The sequence below is a fragment of the Haliotis rufescens genome, unplaced genomic scaffold (assembly GCF_023055435.1).
Source record: "Haliotis rufescens isolate VD_foot unplaced genomic scaffold, xgHalRufe1.0.p SCAF_11, whole genome shotgun sequence".
NCBI lineage: Eukaryota > Metazoa > Mollusca > Gastropoda > Lepetellida > Haliotidae > Haliotis > Haliotis rufescens.
The window spans coordinates 17,474,808-17,496,950 of NW_025963791.1; the positions used below are offsets into that span (position 1 = coordinate 17,474,808).

The 22,143-nt window shown below is 41.0% G+C and overlaps 1 protein-coding gene across 4 annotated transcripts in view; it reads right to left on the bottom strand.

The window, feature by feature from the left end:
* Positions 1–2,359: 2,359 nt before the first annotated feature.
* LOC124152031 (phosphoinositide 3-kinase adapter protein 1-like) overlaps positions 2,360–22,143 on the bottom strand; it is a 39,699-nt gene continuing 19,915 nt past the window's right edge. For 2 of the 4 annotated variants that reach the window (XM_046524752.2, XM_046524753.2), the window contains exons 7-16: positions 19,844–19,937; positions 18,993–19,163; positions 17,046–17,099; positions 15,162–15,332; positions 14,537–14,703; positions 12,550–12,705; positions 11,564–11,654; positions 8,922–9,001; positions 5,751–5,819; positions 2,360–3,829 (exon numbers count right to left, since the gene is read on the bottom strand). In XM_046524752.2, the coding sequence (XP_046380708.1) occupies positions 3,701–3,829; positions 5,751–5,819; positions 8,922–9,001; positions 11,564–11,654; positions 12,550–12,705; positions 14,537–14,703; positions 15,162–15,332; positions 17,046–17,099; positions 18,993–19,163; positions 19,844–19,937 (1,182 nt within the window). In that variant the 3' untranslated portion in view covers positions 2,360–3,700. The remainder of the gene's footprint in view (positions 3,830–5,750; positions 5,820–8,921; positions 9,002–11,563; positions 11,655–12,549; positions 12,706–14,536; positions 14,704–15,161; positions 15,333–17,045; positions 17,100–18,992; positions 19,164–19,843; positions 19,938–22,143) is intronic. The other 2 variants (XM_046524754.2, XM_046524755.2) reach the window with 2 other exon arrangements.

Here is a 22,143-nt window from a genome sequence, read left to right on the forward strand (position 1 = left end):
CATCCTACGTCATCATATGTATGTTTGTATGTAATGTATGTAAATACCAATGTGAGGGTGACCTAAGTTAAATAAGTTAATCCATTTCCATTTGTGAATAGAAAAATGTTTACACTAAACCCGCCAGATGGATATACAGCGGAATTGATATTTTTTTCTGGAATGACTTGGGGAAATATCTAATATATTCCATAAATGACGTTTACACAAATGGACAATTTTTAATATCACAAAGACAGTTACTAATAACGTGTATCCCAAAACAACATGAAAAACTGGCGACCAATAAGCTTTCTATCAGTATTGTATAAAATCTCATCAACAGCAATATCGCGAAGGGTAAAATCTGTGTTAAACCTCTCGACTAACGAGGATATAAAACAAGTGTTGGCTGGAAGATACATGGGTGAAATAACAAGACAAATATATGATATACTGGACCAAACCGATACATATCAGATACCATGTTTATTATCACTTGTAGAGTTTGTAAAGGCATTTGATACAGTTGATTGGGAATTTATAGACGAAACACTAAACTATTTTTGGTTTTGGAATTTCAGTTAAAAAGATCTATAAAAACCTTTTACAACGACGGTTCTTCACACTCTTCAACAAAGGTTAAGCCAACGAATTGCCAAATTTTGACAATATCCTGCAATCTCCCTTTTTACCATTTTTATATATATCATCTGAACAAACAGAAAAAAGGTTCACAGTATTTCCTTAAAATACTTATTAAAAAATATGTGAGCGCAATAACTCTTTTACTAAATGGGATTACGAACCTGGACAAGGTATTGAAGAACAAGACAGGAAGCGCATCACTTCTATCTTGTTTTGTTGCACGAATGTGACTAAACTACAATGGTTCCAGTATCAAATATTACATTATATATTGCCGACAAACGTCTCCCTAGCATGTCCCAGACGGGCTCTATGGAGGAAAGGTCAGGACATATGGCTAGCCATTGCATTCTGATTGTTTTGCTACTGGAGATAGCTACGATACATGGGCGTTATTGTCTGGAAAGACAAATGTGGACCAGCATGGTGCGCAAACGGCACAACTGTTGGCGCCAGTAGGTTGTCTCGGTATTACTGCCCTGGGACTCTACCATGGACAATATGCAGTGGCGTTCCGGTAGTGATAGTAATCCCGCCCCATATGATTATAGATCCACCCTCAATCTATCATGTTGCCTTACGTTGACGTTCGCATGACGTTCGTCAAGACACCTTCAGAAAGTCCAGACCGCCTCCGTGGTCTAGTGGTAGAGCGTCCGCCTGGAGAGCGGAAGGTCCGGGGTTCATACCAAAAGGCGCTCGGCATTAAGGGGTTAAAGCAAGGACTGGTCGGCTCGGAGTCAGTATACTGTGTCTGAGTGGGGTATTCATGTTAACTGCGGCATGGTATCTCAGTGGGCTAGCACAATATATCGGCATCAGTCCGGTCTAGTACTAGCAGGCCCCCCCCCCCCCCCCCCCCCCCCCCCCCCCACACACACACACACACTAACACACACACACTAACACACACACGTGCATGCACGTCGCTATATAAGTGAAATAATCTTGGACGCGACGTTAAACCCAATTTCACCTCCCCTCACCTCAGAAAGTCCAGAGTAAATCTGGCCTCATCTGAGAACCTTACCCGAGACCATCGGTGGCTCCTCCAGTTTCCACGCTCTAAACGCCATTGGCGTCTGGCTAGAATGTGTTAATTTGATTTGTTAACGATGGTGCAACACGCTGCTGAGAATGCAGACGATTTCCGATGGTCTGGTTTGTAACTTAAACTCAGGTGGCTTGACGCAATTGAACACCGACCTGATTGGCTTTTGGGCTTCATTTATTAAAACCTTTTTTCTGATAAAATTCCCTGTGTGTTGCGGGTCATTAAAATTTTGCGTCTGAAGAAAATGGTTCCAAAGTCTGCAAATCACAGACTGAGATACTTTGAACATATTGGCTACCTCTAACTGACTTTCACAAGTTTGATCATGTCAACAGCGTCTTGGCGTTGATCACATTGTAGATCACAATCCCAGTCTTACCTCTTACTGTGGATGATGAAAATCAACAATACTAATACATCATAGGAATTTGGCGATCTTTCCTTGAAGTATCGAAATTAAGAATGACCCCCCCCCCCCCTTCCCACGTGCACAGAGTAACTGCATGGTCCACATGCAATATTTCGGGTGTTTGGAGCGTTGGATTTTGGCTCCCAAACCATTCTAAAGTCTGGAAGTCATTTATAACAACTGATCTTTCTTCTGACGACCAATCATGACATCTATATTTCATGATCACTTACTGTTTTTGGAGAGTAAAGACAATGAATAAGACATCCTGATTGCAAACAGCCCATGAAGCTTTTATTCATATCACATTTTATCACACAGATGTAACCAGAGTGTTGCCACCAGCATGTTAAAGGGACTCTTCAAGAGCTAGATCCTATCATACGTTGTATGTTTTCACTGTTAATGCATTTGCGGGTAAATGTTTTTGTATCATATATCATTGTTGATACATACAACTCAATTGTGCATTGTATATTGTATAGAAAAGAGCAATAGTATCAAACTAAAACAGGAAGATTATTTTAAAGCTTGAAGAGTCCCTTTAAGATATGGCTTATTCTTTACAGCAGCTGAAGCTAATGGAGAAGTTCGACAAGATCTGTCAATCACAGAACAGTTAATGGCTATATACATATATATTTAATTTTGTACAATTATATACAAAACATTTACAATAATATACATATGCTTTTCATAACAGATCAGTACAAACCAATATATATTCCAGTGGATAATGAATGAATGAGTTTGCACATGGTGCTCGGGTTATCACATTCTGTCTAATGTTGGGGCACATATCACATTTTAAAGGTGGAAAGAAAATTGGGGTATAATAATAAGGCTAGCTCTACAGTGCTAAGTTCAACACCACGGAGAGACCTGCTCAAAGTGCATCACAGCATCTGTACTGTATATAAACAACATAGACTGTAAGATAATACACACGCACGCACGCACGCACGCACGCACGCGCGCGCACACACACACACACACGCACACACACCTCATGGTGGTACCTCATGGTCTGCCAAAGCGTTGACTGTCATACTATATGTATAATAATAGGTTGCTGCACCCACTTGCTATCTTCGTTACCGGTAACGTACTATTTGCTATGTTAATTACTGTATCCCTTGCTAAGTTGAATGTTGTACCCCTTGCTAAGTTGATTGTTGTAACCCTTGCTAAGTTGGTTGCTGAATCCCTTGCTAAGTTGATTACAGTATCCCTTGCTAGGTTGGTTGTTGTATCCCTTGCTACGTTGATTACAGTACCCCTTGCTAAGTTGGTTGCTGTACTCCTTGCTAAGTTGGTTGCTGTACTCCTTGCTAAGTTGGTTGCTGTATTTATAAAGTATATAAAGAAAATGTACGAACATAATTTCTCATCATGACGATGCTTTCTTACAATTTGCATTCGAACGTTTTTCTCCTAGAAAAAGGCATGTTTTATTGCAACGTTAGACGTCGTCTTTTATATAAACTAGAATCATCATATAATAATATATGGCTGTATAAATAGACATCCCCACTGTACGTATTCACATTCCATGTTGGACATGGACATGGGACATAACTTAGATGGACTTTGGAAGAGCGATGATTAGCTCATCTGGGTGGACGTGTTTGAGGGACGGGGCGCGCCGTGTCGGTGCGGGTGTAGGTGCGAGGCGGTACAGGGGGTAGTGTCTCCATGTTGTCAGTCTGTTCCAGAAACTCCATCCGGTGTGACTGACGCTGGAATTTAATAATAACAATAACAATAACAATAATAACAACAACAACAACAACAATCATCATAATCATCATCTGTGCCCAGTAATTACAATAAAGTATCCTCTTTGCAGATTAAATAAAGAAACAAACGGCCTTCGGTGTGTACATATTCGTATTTCTGTCACAATATATATGGAAAAAGGAAGACATTAAGACTGGGTAATGATAATGTAGAATCAATTGTAATTATTGTTGTTCTCTCTTGGTAACAACCTTGTATTTCCTCAAACTGGTCTTAACATGGCATGTGTTCATGTCATGAATAACGAACATTACTATTTAACCACAGCTTCACAAGTCTCTACAGACGTGAAGGATAACATGATGTTCTGATTATTGTAGTAATTCAATGAGGTTGAGTAGAAATACAGGTCAGAGTATTCACACAAACCATGTATGTGCAGCAGCTCTTAAAGGTAATCACGAAGGTTCACTTTAAGCAAACGCCGCTGATAAAGGCGAGCATCTGTCACAGGTGGTAACCTCACGAGATAAAGTAGGGAAGCCTTCTTTGTGAAAAGATAACGATAAAGGAGAGATTTGCTCTCACCATGAAGGTGATACTTATAAAGGGTCCTAAGATCAAATAAGCACAATATATAGTTGATAAAAATAAAGTGTGATAAAACCCGATCAAGACGGATTTTTGGCCTCAAATCGGGGCGGTGAGGTAGCGTAGTGGTTAAAGCGTTCGATCCCCGACATGGGCACAATGTGTGAAGCTCATTTCTGGTGTCCGCCGCCGTGCTATTGCTGGGATATTGCTAAAGGCGGCGTAAAACCATACTCACTCACTCATTTACTTTGGCCTCAATTCTGTCCAATTACGTGCTCGAAGTAAAACACACCTGCGGCAGCAACTTGAAGGAGGATGAGGCATACCTGGGACCGTTTGTGAGCAAACCAAGACGGACGTTTATTTCCCATGTTAAACACGGGACTTCTTTGGGGGAAACACACATACAGGACATTTTCTTTCAAATGCACGGTACAATTGGTCTAGTACATAGCTCACATGCAGCTATTAACATAGTTAGCCTCGCCAGCAGGATCACTGAAGCAGATATACAGGTTATGAAGCATAACAGCAGGCACAAGCAGCTGAAGCATGAAAACAGTTATTGTAAGCGTGCTCTGATGAAATGAAGGTGTTTATATGCATTTTTACAATAGATGGAGAACGATCGATATGATAAAACCTGAGATAAGAAAATATACAACTTTGATATACAACTTTGTGCGTTACACGTGATATTGACGCATGCACGACCGTGTAAAGGAGGAGGAGAGCCATCAGAAGTGTTCAGATAGCCGGAGACTGGTGTGCACTGAGAAGAATACATGTATGGACGTTGACATGTTAGAGGTAACACCGACAGAAAGGGGAACACGGGGACACACACTGACAGTTATAAGCCCACGTCCCAGGGGTCACACACAGAGTAACGGAGGCCATTGTAATCTACATGAACGCCCGCTTCCTTCGAATTCAAAGCATTGGAAATGTACGTAATGTTGGCATTATAGATATCGGTTGTAGGATCAGTTTAATCACTGGCATGTAATCAGTCAACACCACCATAATGATCTTGGAACGCCTCCTACATGTACATTGTGGCGATTGTACTAGGTGGTCAGCATGCTTTTAGAAGATAAACATGAGCACATGTTAAGAATGATTGTATATTGTCACCATAACTGACTTTCTGGCTCATCATCATGACAAACTACGGATCCGTAACTCACAATAGTTCTCATCTGATTGGTTTGCGAAACATTTTCGATCATAAATGCAAACATAAATATGTTTTCCTACGTGGCCTAGTTAATAAGGACTTTGTGTGACACCTGTAACTTGGGGGTCCTTTCACTGTCCCCTCACCTTTTCTTGGTTAAGGGACCTCGTTGAGTTGGTTTGTCTCCGATAAGTTACACCACGTCTTTGTTCAGACTGTTGGTAAAGTGGGAATGTTTAGCTGTTTAGTTACATTTTGTCAACTTAGCGTAATAGCCGCTGTTTTCTAATGACACGTTTTTGGATGGTATGTTAATGTATGACATATACTAAATCATCCACTAAGATCAGTGTCTCCGTGATGATTCGTGGGCTGATGAGGTCCTAGGGCCCCGTTCCATAAAGCGATCTTAGCGTTAAGATGATCGTAACTCCCATAACATACGATAGTCAAGCGCTAAGATCGCTTCGTGCAACGGGCCCCGGTATACGAATCTTGTCTCAAGAGCCGACATAGACGGTGGTTAAAAATGTATGACCTGGCTGATTGTGTGCCATCGTGTCCTGTGAATCATATCATTAATGCTAAGTTGGTTGCTGTACCCCTTGTTAGGTTGATAACTGTATCCCTTGCTTAGTTGGTTATTGTACCCCTTGTTAAGTTGATAACTGTATCCCTTGCTAAGTTGGTTGCTGTACCCCTTGTTAAGTTGATAACTGTATCCATTGCTAAGTTGGTTGCTGTACCCCCTGTTAAGTTGATAACTGTATCCCTTGCTAAGTTGGTTATTGTACCCCTTGTTAAGTTGATAACTGTATCCCTTGCTAAGTTGGTTATTGTACCCCTTGTTAAGTTGATAACTGTATCCCTTGCTAAGTTGGTTGCTGTACCCCTTGTTCAGTTGATTACTGTACCCCTTGCTAAGTTGGTTAGTGCACCCCTTGTTTAGTTGATTACTGTACCCCTTGCTAAGTTGTTTATTGTACCCCGTGTAAAGTTGATTACTGTCCCCTTGCTAAGTTGGTTAGTGTACCCCTTGTTTAGTTGATTACTGTCCCCTTGCTAAGTTGGTTGCTGTATTTCAGGTCAAAACTTGACAGCATCATATTTCAATAGTCATGAGAAGTCATAATTTATTCCCTAATCGTCACAATTCAGCTATTGATGGAAATTTATATACTTCATAAATCTATACACATATATAAAGAAATAAATACGAACATAATTTCTCTTCATGACGATGATTTCTTACCTATTTTTATCACGACATGACTAATGACAGAACATGTGATCCGGAGTTGCTAGGTTGAATGTGGGTATGGGGACTGTGTTGGACTACTTGCAATGTTACCTCAGGCATATCAAATTGAGACAAGAAAATACATAAATAACCGATTTTGACCATGCAAAGTATCTGTGTATAATTCTGTGATTATATTCTGACATTAGATAGCGCTTGAGTGTAACGTTCATTAAAAGCAATGTTACGAATGAATGATAAACCATCATGCACATGCGCAAATTGAAATATACACAGCAAAAAATGGAACGCAAAATTGATTTTAGATGTATATGTTATATATCATACAAATAATCATCAGATGGTAAACGATTGTTCAAAATTGGCACACATCTTTGGCATTGAGCCACGTACCATATGGCACACCCAAAAAAGTATATTTTCAAGGTGAAGGTAAGCTGCTCTCAATATCTTGTATGACCGGGGACACGGGTGGCCCAGTCGCCTGAGGCGCCGCGATTAGCTGTGCAGAGTTGCGTCCCTTGAGCACGCCAGAAACTTATGATTGCGGGTTCGAATCCCGGTTCGCCCCGATTATGTTTCTAGGTTTGTCAGCACCATACCTGTGCTCGTAGGTTTCACCGAAGTGGTAAACGTCTGAGACCTGCATCACGTCGGGCTTTCCTCCCACATTAAGCTGACAGGCCGTGATATAACTGGAATAATGTTAAATGCAGTGTTACATCCAACTCACTCACTCTCCCACTGTATGGCCACCATTAGAGTCTAAAACTGACTGACATCGTCGTCCCATGGAAGCAATCAGATCCCGAATTGTGGCCTGGGGATTGTTCACCCACTCTGCCTGCAGTGCTTGTGCCAACTGCCGGAGGTTCTGTGATTGTTGCTGACATGTTCACAGTCGTTGATCCAGTGCATCCTGTATATGTTCGAGTGGGTTTAAATCTGGAGTCGTGGAGGGACATGGCAGAACCTGGATATTGTGATTCCTGAAAAAGGCTGTTGTCAGTCTTGGCGTTTGAGGTCTGGCGTTGTCTTGTTGGAATATAACTTTCGCTTGTTGCATACAGGGAAGGATGTGTGGACGAAGAATCTCATCCGTGTAACATTGTACCGTTTAATTCCCCAGAACTTGCACCAAGTCTGTTCTACCAGTGTAGGAGATGGCTGGCCGCATCATCACACTACCACCATCAAAACTGTACACTTCCTGTATGTAGATTCGTGCATAACGTTCCCCGAGACGCCTGTAAACACGACGGCGAGGCATAAAACGTGACTCGTCACTGAACCAAACTTGTGTCCATCTCAGTTGTGGCCACACTCTGTGACCTTGACACCATTGATGTCGCCGCCGACGATGCAGGTCCGTCAAAATGAGACCTCGAACTGGTCGTCTAGCGCGAATACCGTATACCGACATGCAAATGAAAACCCAACAAGTGATGTTACACGTGCATGTCATGTTGGTGTGTTTCGGCGCCAGGCTCTCACGTTGTGTTTTTTCGATTTTTAAACTTTTACCAAATTTTTTAAGTACCTAATTTTCTTCGACACAAATCAATTCCAATCCATTCAGCAATGACCAATTCATTTGTGGTATTAACTTTGTATGGATGTCGGCAAAACACTGTCAGATATTTACGATTTTACTACTTTTGCGTTTCTTTTTTTGCAGAGTATATCTCCAGTGTTAGTTACATCGATTTACCAATTGCCACCAAATGCATTAAGATAAAACGTCGCAAGTAAACCAGGATGATGCCAATGTTGAGTGTACTGTGACTGAAACGACCCACTGTGTCGAAATACGATACACCTTACAATACACAAACACCACACAAGTCTTTCCGAAGTGCTACCGTAATTCCATATTCATCTCCTCTTTAAAGTTTGTAAAAATCATTTACGTGTTATTTTTAGGCCATAGAATATCCTTCCCCTGCCTACAGCTGATATATATATCGATACATAGTATCACGATGCATCGATATATCGGTGAATCGTTACAGTCCGTACAACCCAGGTACTCAAATGTTGAAATGAAAACTATTACCTCGCTCTCATCACTGGTGCTGAACGGGTCAGTATTGTCCATGCTGACTGTACTATCCCTGGACGAAGAACTGGATGAACCTATGGAAGAAAATAAGGAGGACATTTAGTACTCAAGCATACCTGAAGTAAAGCCCCAGTAAAGCCCTGAGACTGTGAAGTAAAGCCCCAGTTATTGTAACTGTCACTATACTACTCAAAAGAAGTTAAGGAACACACAATTCTTACATGTGACTATCGAGTTAATCTGTTATGGCATGAGAGATGAGCTGTAGCCATTTGAAAGAATGTGATGTTCCTTAACCTCTTTTGAGTAGTATATATATCAAGTATGTAAACCTAAATATACCAGATATACAAAAACAGTTATATTTACATACTGTGACTTTCTTACATAGTCATTGAGGAAAGTATTAACTATAATTTTCCCCAAGGAAATACATCTTTACAGCATAACCTCCTACATCCGGGACCTTAGAGAGACACTTCATTGGTGTGATTCATCAGTCCGTCAGGCACGTGCCTTCAGATTACCATAACGACTGGTGAGACTAAGAAAGTTAATTTTTTTATTTTTTCAGATGAACAATTGACTGGACTTTGCATGTGTTTGTGACGGCTGCCACGTGTGGAACGGGACACGGGATTCATAAACACCTGTTTAGAATATGGTGGGAATCTGGTTTTGTCGCTGGAAATGGTTTCTGTCGCTTTTGTTTTTGTAGGTTTGAATACTGGTGTAAGACACAAAATATTATCTGTGTATGAATGTGCAGACTACATACCATTAGCTACATGTGCATATATTATGTTGTCATTACTTCTGTGGACTCTTTGGAAAATAGATATCGCAATGACGAAGCTAAATCATACCCTTGAAAAATGACAACATTTAATGATGAATGCATTGAAGTGTCGAAAATAGAAAGAAAATGAGGTCGGGCTACTATTCATCAAGAACAAGGGGCAGTGGGGTAGCCTAGTGGTTAAAGCGTTCGCTAATCACGCCGAAGACACGGGTTCGATTCCCCACCTGGGCACAATGTGTGAAGCCCTTTTTTCTGGTGTCCCCCGCCGTGATATTGTTTGAATATTGCTAAAAGTGGCGTAAAACCATACTCAATCACTCACTCATCAAGAACAAATTACTAGTACACAGCCCCGTGTTTTGTTGCGAGACGAGTCGGCGAGTAGCTGAATATTTCAACGGCTGCAGAGATAAACATACTTAACACTAAACAATTACTGCTTTAAAGAAACAGGATTAATCACATGCCTAGACTACCTCAATCTCATTAAAATCGGCTACAAGTTCTCGCTTCCGCTGAGGACATCCCATTACAGGTCACGTCAGAACGACCTTTCGCGAACTGACCGACCAATGAAATTACTAACAGGAAGTCGACATTAGCCACTAAAAAACCCCAGCTTTCTTAAGCATGGCGACACTAGTTTAAATTGGTGACTTCCACCCCAAACTATGCTTTAGAAAGTATTTTGAATCAGTCATACAGTCCGTAACACTAGTTTTGTGTTAAACTTTAGAGGTTGCATGATAAGAAAACATATTCTGCTGACAGTGTAACACAACAATATGATTATTTCCTTTTTCTTTTTTTTATCACGTGTTCGTATCATTATCTATCGTGTAGTTGTCCAATTTTCGATCACGAACGTAGATACTACCTAATTTCGTTTATCCGACATACTCGTTAATCCGACATAATATGCCACCAACAATGTCGGATTAACGGGACTTGACTGTACAACGGGACATGTACTGGTAATCCGTATACTTGTGAAATAGCATGCTGTTGTTATACAAAAACAATATGTCGTGAAATTGACATACAGTTTATAAACAGTTCCCAGCTAACCAATAAAGTATTAATCACGTGACAGTTCTAACCTGTTTGCTAAATATACAACGTCAACACCAGAAAACAACCAGTCTCGATTATCCGACCAAACAGATTCCAGTGGGGGCCGGAGGCAAAACAGCGGGGAAAACTGCACGAAAGGACCACTGGAAACCAGGTGTGCGGCAAACAGGCAAGCAATCTCCAATCTTACTTTTCAGATTGCATTGCTGATCCTGTAAACTTGAAGGGTATCTTTCGCCTGTATAAACTGCTCACTGCAGTATTATTTATCACACTATTGTCACATGTGACAACGTTACTTTTACTACCTGAACTATGCACGAACGACTTCCTGAAATAGCTGCCGTCACCGAGTGCACTTCGAGTGGGTAGATGTTGGCCAAGTGATTACATGTACAGTAAACTACGGTTATAACGAACTCAAAGGGACTACTAATTTTAGTTCGTTATAACCGTAGTTCGTTATAGGCATATATACAGCATAACTACAGCAAATAGTAGGGAACAAAAAGTAAGTTCGTTATATCCGTCAGTTCGTTATAAGCGTGTTCGTTTTAACCGTAGTCTACTGTATCTGCAAAGCGATTAGCCATCAGGGTGCGCAGACTTAAGAAGCTGCGGCTCCGACCAACTGTTCAGGCCCTCATTAAGAACTACGGTCCGACACAAGATCTACCTGACACGGGGCTACGGGCAGGCGCTTATCTAGAAGCTGTTTTCTTTCTATTTGCAACACGAGTCTTTGAGATGATGTACTCACTAGTCGTGCTCAAGGTGCTGAATCGGGTTCCCGACACAACATTGGCCGAAATGGTGTTTCCTCTTCGGGTTGACCGGGAGACGATTGGGTCCTGCAACACGTGGCAGATACCCATGACATGTTCCTAATACCACTCCCATCATGATGAAAGTATACATACGTTTCTATACAACTCTGTCCCGATATATCCCTATACAACTATGTACCATACATTCCTGTACAACTATGTACCATATATTCCTATACAAGTAAGTACCATGCATTCCTAAAAACTGTGTACCATACATTCCTATACAACTCTGTTCCCATATATTCCTATAAAACTATGTACCATACATTCCTGTACAACTATGTACCATATATTCCTATACAACTATGTACCATATATTTCTATACAACTATGTACCATACATTCCTATACAACTATGTACCATACATTCCTATACAACTATGTACCATATATTCCTATACAACTATGTACCATACATACCTATACAACTATGTACCGATACATTCCTATACAACTATGTACCATACATTACAAGACAACTATGTATCCATATATTTCTATGCAACTTTGTACCAATACGTTTCTATACAACCTTGTATCCATACATTTTTATTCAACATTGGAGCGATGCATGCAATCTATACGATCCTTATGAAATGTACTTTTCTGGCGCTCGGCATTAAGGTGATAAAACAAAGACTGGTCGGCTTGGAGTTAAACTGCGGCAGCTGTGTTGATCAGCTCAATAGAACCGGCATTAGTCCGGACCACAGCAAGCACGGATAGGGATCGAGTGGGCAGGCTCGGTGACTTGGTCGATTGCGTGTCATCGTACCCCGATAAGGTGGATTGTCGCTCACAGTATCAATCAGTGGATTGTCTGGCCCAGACTCGATTGTTTACAAGCCGTCATATAGCTGGAACATTGCTGTGTCCGGCGTTTAAACAGCAAACCAACAAACACACACATACGTACTGATATCTGAGGCACGTGTCTTGGCGTCTTCTGGCGCTTGCTGATGAGTCTGGCGAAGAAGCCCGGTCTGCTGGTCTTCTTGGACATCTGATCGGCCGTCTGCGTCACGGTGTCGATAACAGTGTTGTACTCTTCGCGCATCATCCGCAGAGTATTCTGATGAACATAATGATGCATGTATCAACATGAGAAGTAGCCTCAACTGACAGGAGTTATCTATATCTGGGAGTGAGTGAGTAGAGTTTCTCCACCACCAGAAATGTTGTTCCAATGTTGGGAATCAAATCCACGGATTCTGGACGAGCCATCGCCTTAACCATTAACCCAGTTATGTGTGATCGAATCCAAGATGAGAGCCATGTAGGATCATTGGTGGGTCAGCACCAAAGTTGTAAACGTCTACCACCAGCTTGGAGCTCAAGTGCTCCATACTCATCCGCCACTTAGTTATGTAACTGTAATTCTGATAAAAGCTCCTCACTAACTCCCCTCAGATGACCTCTAATGTTAGGCTGACACGTCGAATGTATATTAGATGCCGTTAATGCACAAACCCATCTGCTACAACCTCTACCACTTTGAAATGTTTCCTTGTTTCCTGCTTATTGCTGCACCCAGCAACATTCCAGCTATATGTGGGCGGTCTGTAAATAATAAAGTCTGGACGAGAAACTCCAGTGATTGACAACACGTGCATCGATCCACGCTATGGGGATACGATGACATGCATCAACCAAGTCAGCGAGTCTGACCACCCAATCCCGTTAGTCGCCTCTTACGACAAGCATGAACAATTCTGACTCGGATCTTCAGGGGTAACTTTGAAATGAATCTTTCAAGTGGATCTCCTATCTCAGGCCGACATGTGTATCGTTGTGTTGGACAGACTGATCTGACACTCTGATAACACCCTGAAGGGCAAGGGTTTACTATTCCCAAGCTAGAGGAGACAGCACGCGGACAGCAAATGAATAATGGCTGTTTAATTTTCCTTATAAGTGTTATCAGTTGATGTCATAATGTCATAAACGTAAGTCCTAGTCCCACTGCCCGTCCTCTTTCTATGAGGAAACTCAAAGGTCCGCTAATATACAGGTACACCTGCACGGACCTTGTACAGGGGAGATCACCCCGCGTACACACAGCTATGGAAAGAAGGGCTGTGTAAATCATAAAAACATACATCCATCATAAACCTTCCAGCTAAAATCTTTAGACTCCTAGCTAAAACCTAAAACCCCCAACCCCTTAGCTAAAACATAAAACTTCCAACCTCCATGCTGAAACCTAAAACCTTCCAGCTAAAATCTAAAACCTCTAAGCTAAAATCTGAAACCTCCAACCCCCAAGCTCTAACCTAAAACATCCGACATCCCAGCTAAAATCTATAACCTCCAACCTCCAATCTCCAAGCTAAAACCTCCAACCTCTCAGCTACAACCTCCAATCTCCAAGCTAAAACCTCCAACCTCTCAGCTACAACCTCCAATCTCCAAGCTAAAACCTCCAACCTCTCAGCTACAACCCGTATCTCCAAGCTAAAACCTCCAACCTCTCAGCTACAACCTCCAATCTCCAAGCTAAAACCTCCAACCTCCCAGCTAAAATTTAAAACCTCCAACCTCTCAGCTACAACCTCAAATCTCCAAGCTAAAACCTCCAACCTCTCAGCTACAACCTCCAATCTCCAAGCTAAAACCTCCAACCTAAAACCTAAAACCACAACCCCTTAGCTAAAACCTAAAACCTCCAACCTAAAACCACAACCCCTTAGCTAAAACCTAAAACTTCCAACCTCCAGCTAAAACCCCAAAGCGAAAAAACTAAAACCTTCAACCCCCAAGCTCTATCCTAAAACCTCCGACCTCCCAGCAAAAATCTGTAACCTCCAACCAAGCTAAAACCTAAAACCTCCAACCCCCAAGCTAAAACCTAAAACCGCCAAGCTAAAACCTAAAACCTCCAACCTACTTCTGTCTATCGTTACCTGTCTTTGTTTGAAGGACTTGGATTGTCGTTCCCCGTTCCTTTGTTGCCAGGCTTTGAACAGCATGAGGGCTTCGTGAGGGTTGAAGTTACCTTCCTTAACACCGTCCATTATCTCCAAGAGTTCATTTTGACTTGTGGAACCCATTGCAACTCGTGGTAGCGCCTCTGCAAACATCATTGAGATTTTAAAACCTTTTTCCATTTGCATGAGGTAATGACGATAAGACAGTGGATGAGTACTTAGTTTCAGAGGGTTATAATGTGTGATGAGTTGAGTAATAATTCATGCTCATGGAATATACATTATGTATACGATATATTGGTTGACGGTTGAGCTGCATATCTTGGATAAAAAGGGAAAACAAACTTAGACCATAAGAGCTGTAGATGATCCTTTTAAATAAGGATTTTTATAATGAAATGAATGGCCGAAGTAGGTTCTATATGCCTTTCCGGGATTTTGTTCATGAATTTCAATGCGGAACACAAAGACTTAACGAATTGCAAGAGATTGAACACGGATCTCGTGGGTATCCTTCACCACCAGGTTACCCAGCCAATCCCCTATGTGTGGAAAGTGAACTTTAGACAATCAGATGAATAGACACGTCATGGATACGTACTTTCGTCCTCTACTATACCCATAAGAACAGAGGGTGTTAATCCTGCTGGCAGTGTCATGGACCTTGGTTCAGAATCATGAATAGGTGCATGTCCTGAAGCTCGTTCAGAATTAACTCTCGTCAATCGGGGTGCGGTCGGTTGGGAGGGGCGTGATGCTGGAGCACACGCCGCTACAGGAGAAGAGAAACGTTGACATCGCCCAGAGAACATATCTATATGACAGGTGCTAACGAAATAGCAGGGTGATGCAAGGTGTGCAGGTGATTACGTGCAGACGAACACAGAACACGGATTAGATGCTACAGCGTTGAGAAGTGCATATACCGGTTAGGAATACAAAGAAGCAAAAGTAACTGAGATCATGTTCACTTATTGAAAACTGAAGATGATTTTTTTGTAATAATTATGATATAGTAAATTATATGTGTATATATGATGATGACCCAGTCGTCTAAGGCAAAGTTGCGCCCCTTTGGCACGCCAGAAACCTATGACTGTGGGTTCGAATCCCGGTTCACCCCGATTATGTTTCTAGGTTTATCAGCACCACATCCGTGCTCGTGGGTTTCATCGAAGTGGTAAACATCTGAGACATGCATGACTTCGGCCTTTCCTCCCATATTTAGCTGACACGCCGTCATGTGACTTGAATACTGTATAAAGCGTCGTTAACCCCATCTCACTCACTCAATATTATGAACAATATGATGGAAACTGAAATAATTAGACAGGTCACCATGGATAGTGTAAATAACATAAAGCTTGCTGCCCGTTTGAAATATATCGTCATATTTTGAGTTATTAGAGCTTTACATCTCTATAAAACTTAAGGGGTCAAAATTCACCTCAATTAAACACCAGTTCAAATGAAACCTTCACCGAAAAATAACACATGTACGATTTTCGTTTTCGTGACTAAAGGTGAACATCATCACTGTTACTTTTGCCTTTGACTATAGCGAATCTTCGCATTAGTGAAACTTACATATTGACATAGATGAGGCAAGTGCAGACGGGTGATCAGGTAATTCAGAAGAATGGCAGGAATTGTGATGACAGGTTAGATGTGAAAAAGAAAGTGCAGGAACATTGTCAAAGCAATGTGGGGGTTATACACAAGAAAACATTCGCCCAGTGTTAAGATGCCCATTCAGAAAAATACAACGTCATGCAGAGTGTAGGGTAAACTGCTTGAAACAAATGACGAACCATATCAAGAACTGTCTTCAAGTACAGAGTCAAGGCGGAAAATGAAAATGTGGTTTTCTGTGTGCCGGGAGACCCTTTACCAACTCAGCTATCCCGTTGTGATTAAGACAGGAACAGAAAAGATTAGAGGTGTGTGTAGATAGGCAGCTCACTGGATATAATTTCAATGTATATTTCTGCATTAGATCATGATGTGAAAGATATCATCTATAGTTTTGAAGAATCACTTTACGTTTGTATATGGCGTTGAAATAGTTTTATCATCCAAAACGGGCTTCCACAGGAGATATCGCTTAGGTGAAATTGCACCATTATGCTTTACTGACCATTGTGACGTCATCGTTACCATGACGTCACAATCCAATTATATCACTAATGTCTCTGGCGCTGAAGCTGTACTATTTACACGCAACATCCTGGATATTATTGTTTACAAACAAAAAATGGAAGAATAATCTTGGATGATAAACTGAATCTCACTCACGTGTCTTCCAAGCTCAAATATATCAAGATTAATACTTTATTGATAGAAGTATGAACATCCTCAACAAGCCATATTGTAACTTTTATCAATTCGTCTTGATATATTCGATCTCAGAAGACACTTGAGTGAGATTCTCTAATTTTATTAAGGAAAATCATCTTGACGAATTGAAACACACAAAATTTCCTACCACTATCCGTACTAGGTCCCACTACAGGCGTGCTTTGATATGTCGCCCGTTTTACTGAAACACATTTCATGTCTGTTTGAGTGCATGTCCTGTAGTTCATCATATTGGATATGTTTGGCATAACAGTACGTTTGTTGCCACATCCTTGCAGTTAATGATTTAAATAAGAAGATGTTTCAGTCGATCCAGACATGTTCCAGATATACTGAACACAAACGGTTAGGGATCATGAATATTTTGTTGGACATTTTTTTATGAAATTGTGTGCTCAGTCTTCACAACCCAAAATATCCCCTAAAATATTCAAGGCACCTGACATAGTTTGTTCAGTATATATGGACGTGAGCCATATACATTGTCACACAATTGTATTGCTAGACGTGGACTTCAGCAGTGGTCCTCTGGGGATTACTTAACCAACATGTTTCCTCATATTAAAATCGCTTTGAGAGATATGAGTTTCTGATTGTGTGTAACGTACGAGGTTTATTGATCATGATGGTATTATGATGTTCCGGTTTATTAGTTTCCTCGTGTGTGACTGGGGTCCCAGTCCCCGCCGTATCCATGATGTTATAAAGCTTGAGATTGATATAGCTCCCACGTTACAGGTATTAAAACATAAGCAATATTATAACTGTTCAGGGCCCTCCATGAATAGTGTGGCCCGCTGCCAACAATCAACGATATAGCTGGCATAGATACGTAGTAAAATCAGTTCGTTCCAGCTGCTGGTTGATGTTCGCAAGTGGATACACTTTCAAGTAGTACTCAGTCATTGTACCCACCCGATCCACAGTCAATTTGAACTTTTTACTAAATACATAGGTAACTTGAGACTTAATTTACTCGTAGAAACAATAAAACGTAGAAACAATAAAACGGAGAAAAATAAAACGTAGAAACAATAAAACGGAAAAACAATAAAACGTAGAAACGATAAAACGTAGAAACAATAAAACGGAAAAACAAAAAAACGTAGAAACAAAGGAAACAATAACATAAGCAATGGTGTATACAGGGGTAAATATGAATGTGCGGATACAACATACATGTGCATGACATTACATTCTACACTTCTGTCTACAACATATAACAACATTACCTCGTGACAAAACAAATATATATATATAAAGCACAACCTCGTTACCTTGAAGCATCACCAAACACACTGAGATATCCATGGTTTCGAGACAACCGAGTGTCAATGCTAGGTCAGAAAATGTATCTGCCGTGTCCTTGACCTTATACCGTCCAAAACGATGCATCGATCAAACATATGACGTCAACGTATGAGAATAATCAGTCTCCATATTCTGCCGAAACAGATTCAATTGGGCGTAAAATGCCAAATAGCGGCGAAAATTATATGAAAATCAGTGAGGACACCAGGTGTCCCGACAATGGTAAACAAAAACAAGGTAACAAGCTTTCACTGCAAAAGCGCACAATAAAACAATGCGGACGCAAGACAAGTTATAAACTTCAGTGCAATCACACGGGAAATGGAAAGCAGTTTCGTGAAAAATAATTTATTAATGTTTAATAAATTATTTTTCTATGGAACGAAATTACAGGAAATAGGGACCCTCGAGATAGTTAATTTATAAATGTTGAATAAATTATTTCTTTATGGAATATTTTCAAATACATTGGGCATTTTAACATTGTATTGTATGGGCAAGTGTGCGTGTACTTTTGGAACACTTGAAATTTTCACATAAAGGGGCAATGTCAGAAAATTCCGATAGTGAACCCTAATCGTATGACAATTTTATCTGCCAAAGATAAATAATCATGGTATATTTTCCGCAAAGTCCTAGCAGTGGATCTCATGATAGCTTTTATCAAAATGAAAGAATTCATTTATGCTGACTGTTTGACGTTTAATACTGATGAACATAGTACCTATGGTGGCACATAAGGTATTGACGAAAGAGTACCTACCATCTGCTGACTGACGTCTGGGCCTGTTGGGTACTGGGGGGAGTCTGGTCGCCCGTGGCTGTAAAGGGGGAGGGGGAGCGGTACCGAGGTTGGGGGGTAGGGCCATGGAATATGGATCCTCAGGTTCTTCTTGAATTGAAGAGTTCCGACCCTGCATATCCATGTAGAAACCTATAGGAGACATTGAGAGAGAAGGAACTGTTTACAAAAGCAAACAAAAAGACGAAAAAATCGTAAATTCTCCAAAAAGTCTTGGAATATAAGAACATTCAATAATTGTACATAACATGGCCCGGTACATTGTTAATCCATGCGACAAATTCTCCTCATAGTGAGTGAGTGAATTTGGTTTTAGAACGCTTGAACAGTATTCCAGTTATATCACGGCGGGTCAGCTTAATTTGGGAGACAAAACCGGAGTGATGCAGATCTCAGTGGAACCCACGAGCACGGGTGTGGTGCTGACAAACCTGGAAACATAATCGGGGCGAACCGGGATTCGAACACACAATCATAGGTACGCAACTGAATTGTGGCGCCTTACACGGCTGGGCCACATATGCTTACTACTTATAGAGCAGCTGATAGAGGTTTGGCATACCCCGTCTTGTTTAACGGGTATAGTAACCCTGCATGCTTTAGACAAGTACATAACGGCAAAAGATAAAGAACTAAATTGTTGAGACGTCTTTCTCTCCATAGCGTGAAGAGACAAATATAATGTAGAAACCATCAGGGCTGACAACAGGATACCTATGAGAATGCTTCTGAAGTCTCTCTTCCCAGTGGTCGACTATACTCTTAACTTGTGGTAATGGGAGGTCATCAATAATTTGTTTGAAAGTACTTACTTTCAGTTTCAGTTTCTTCTTCGGGAATCCTGTTTTGGTACCCCGCCGCCATGTGGGTGTAGAGATCACAGGCGTCCGCCAGATAGGCCGTCTCCTGCAAACACAAGGGCAAATAATCATTATGCAAATATAGTCACATCATTTGCAGTCAGTGTATTATAAGTATCATAACGTGACAAAACCAATATATATATATTGTGTTTACAATATGTGAGTGAGTGAGTATGGTTTTACGCCGCTTTTAGCAATATTGAAGCAATAATACGGGGCCGGGGACACCAGAAACGGGCTTCACACATTGTACCACACATTGTATATATATATATATATATATATATATATATATATATATATATATATATATATTGGTTTTGTCACGTTATGATACTTATAATACACTGACTGCAAATGATGTGATATATATATATACACACACACACACACAGAGTTTTAATAAGCTAGCGCTTTCAACTCGTACCACGTACGAGTCTCATCAGGCCATATATATATATATGTATATGGCCTGATGAGACTCGTACGTGGTACGAGTTGAAAGCGCTAGCCTAATAAAACTGTGTTCAATCCTACTACACTTATTTCATTATTACTATATAAATAGTATATATATATACGCCACTTCAACGTCCACCAGAGCACCATTTGTCGCCCTTGGGACTGATACACACAGTTCAATTCAACTGCAGACCGTCCGAGAACCGGCCGACCAAGAATTGCCACCTCTGCACAGGACTTGATTGTAGTTGTGGTTCAGGGAAATTTGACAGCAAATCGCTACATGAATAATATTCTTCAACCCCACCTTCTTCCAGTCATTGGCAGCCAGAAGGAGCTGTTTCAACAGGACAACGCTCCACCGCACACAGCTTGTGTCACACGAGATACTGAGTTCAGCGCAACCTTGTGGTCTAATGTGACATTACAATGAACAGTTTTCAATGCCTTTATACAACGACAACGTTTGACTATCGAGCTTCAAAATTTCATATTTGTATCTGTGATATTAAATTAATTATATAGTCTTTATTAGGTACAAAAAAATTACTAAAAATCTACATGTGCGTTTCTTTTTTTGAAGAGTGTATTTTAATGAATTATGACGTTTAATCGTAACTCACAAAGTCCCACGCCGAGTGTTACTTAAGTACCTCCCCCCCGTTTCATTTGGATGTGAAGTACAAGCACAGATATGAGAGAACAATAGTTAACTACATTGTAACCCTGCCTTCACATCTGCTGTTAGCACAAATTAACATACATGTGTGCTACAGAAGGGTTGCGGGAAGACAAGCAAATGATCGTCCAAGAAATGGGATTATGCTATTGTGTTTTCAATATGTGAGTGAGTGAGTATGGTTTTACGCCGCTTTTAGCAATATTGAAGCAATAATACGGCCGGGGACACCAGAAATGGGCTTCACACATTGTACCACACATTGTACCGGATCTTCGGCGTGACGAGCGAACGCTTTAACCACTAGACCACCCGACCGCCCGTTTACAATATGTTAAGTACCTGTATGTCAACCACTGCTGCTTCCTCGAAGAGCTGAATTATAGCCACTTAAGGCACTAAGCATGCGCAGTTCGACTGATATGGACCCAGTAGGAGACGCATACATCTTTGAGAGTGAAATATAACGACTTTACGATGATACTTTTATAATTATCTTAAACTGTGTGTAAGAACGCATACAGCAGAGTTGAAAATGACAGTTCCACGAGCAAGGTATATATCTCCGTATTTAAAAATCCATCCGGTGAATTCACAGTGATTGTATATAAACTTACGCAAAGCAGATCTAACGCTACACCACGGAGCCATTAGGGAGAGTGATTGAATGTTTAACGCACTGACAGCAACATGTCAGTTACATCACCACCTCTGACACCTTGGACCAAGCAAACCAGTGACTTAAAGCATTGACCATAACCCATGTCACCAGGGCACGAATGACCAATAAAGAAACGGACACACCTCTCAGAGAGTGACGGAAGGGCAGGACACTCTTACCCTTTCGCGGACACCTGAAGTCATCCGTCATTTCCAACTCTATTTTGACTTTAATGCGCAATGGAATCTGTTTCGGCAGATAATCGAGACTGGTATTTCTCTGACGTTGATGTTTTACATTATAGTAGTATATTCATAAAGACCCGTGAAGATCCGGGGTAGAGTAGGTCTTCAGCAACCCATGCTTGTTGTAAAAGGCGACTGTGCTTGTCGTAAGAGGCGACTAACGGGATCGGGTGGTCAGGCTCGCTGGATCGATGCTCATGAT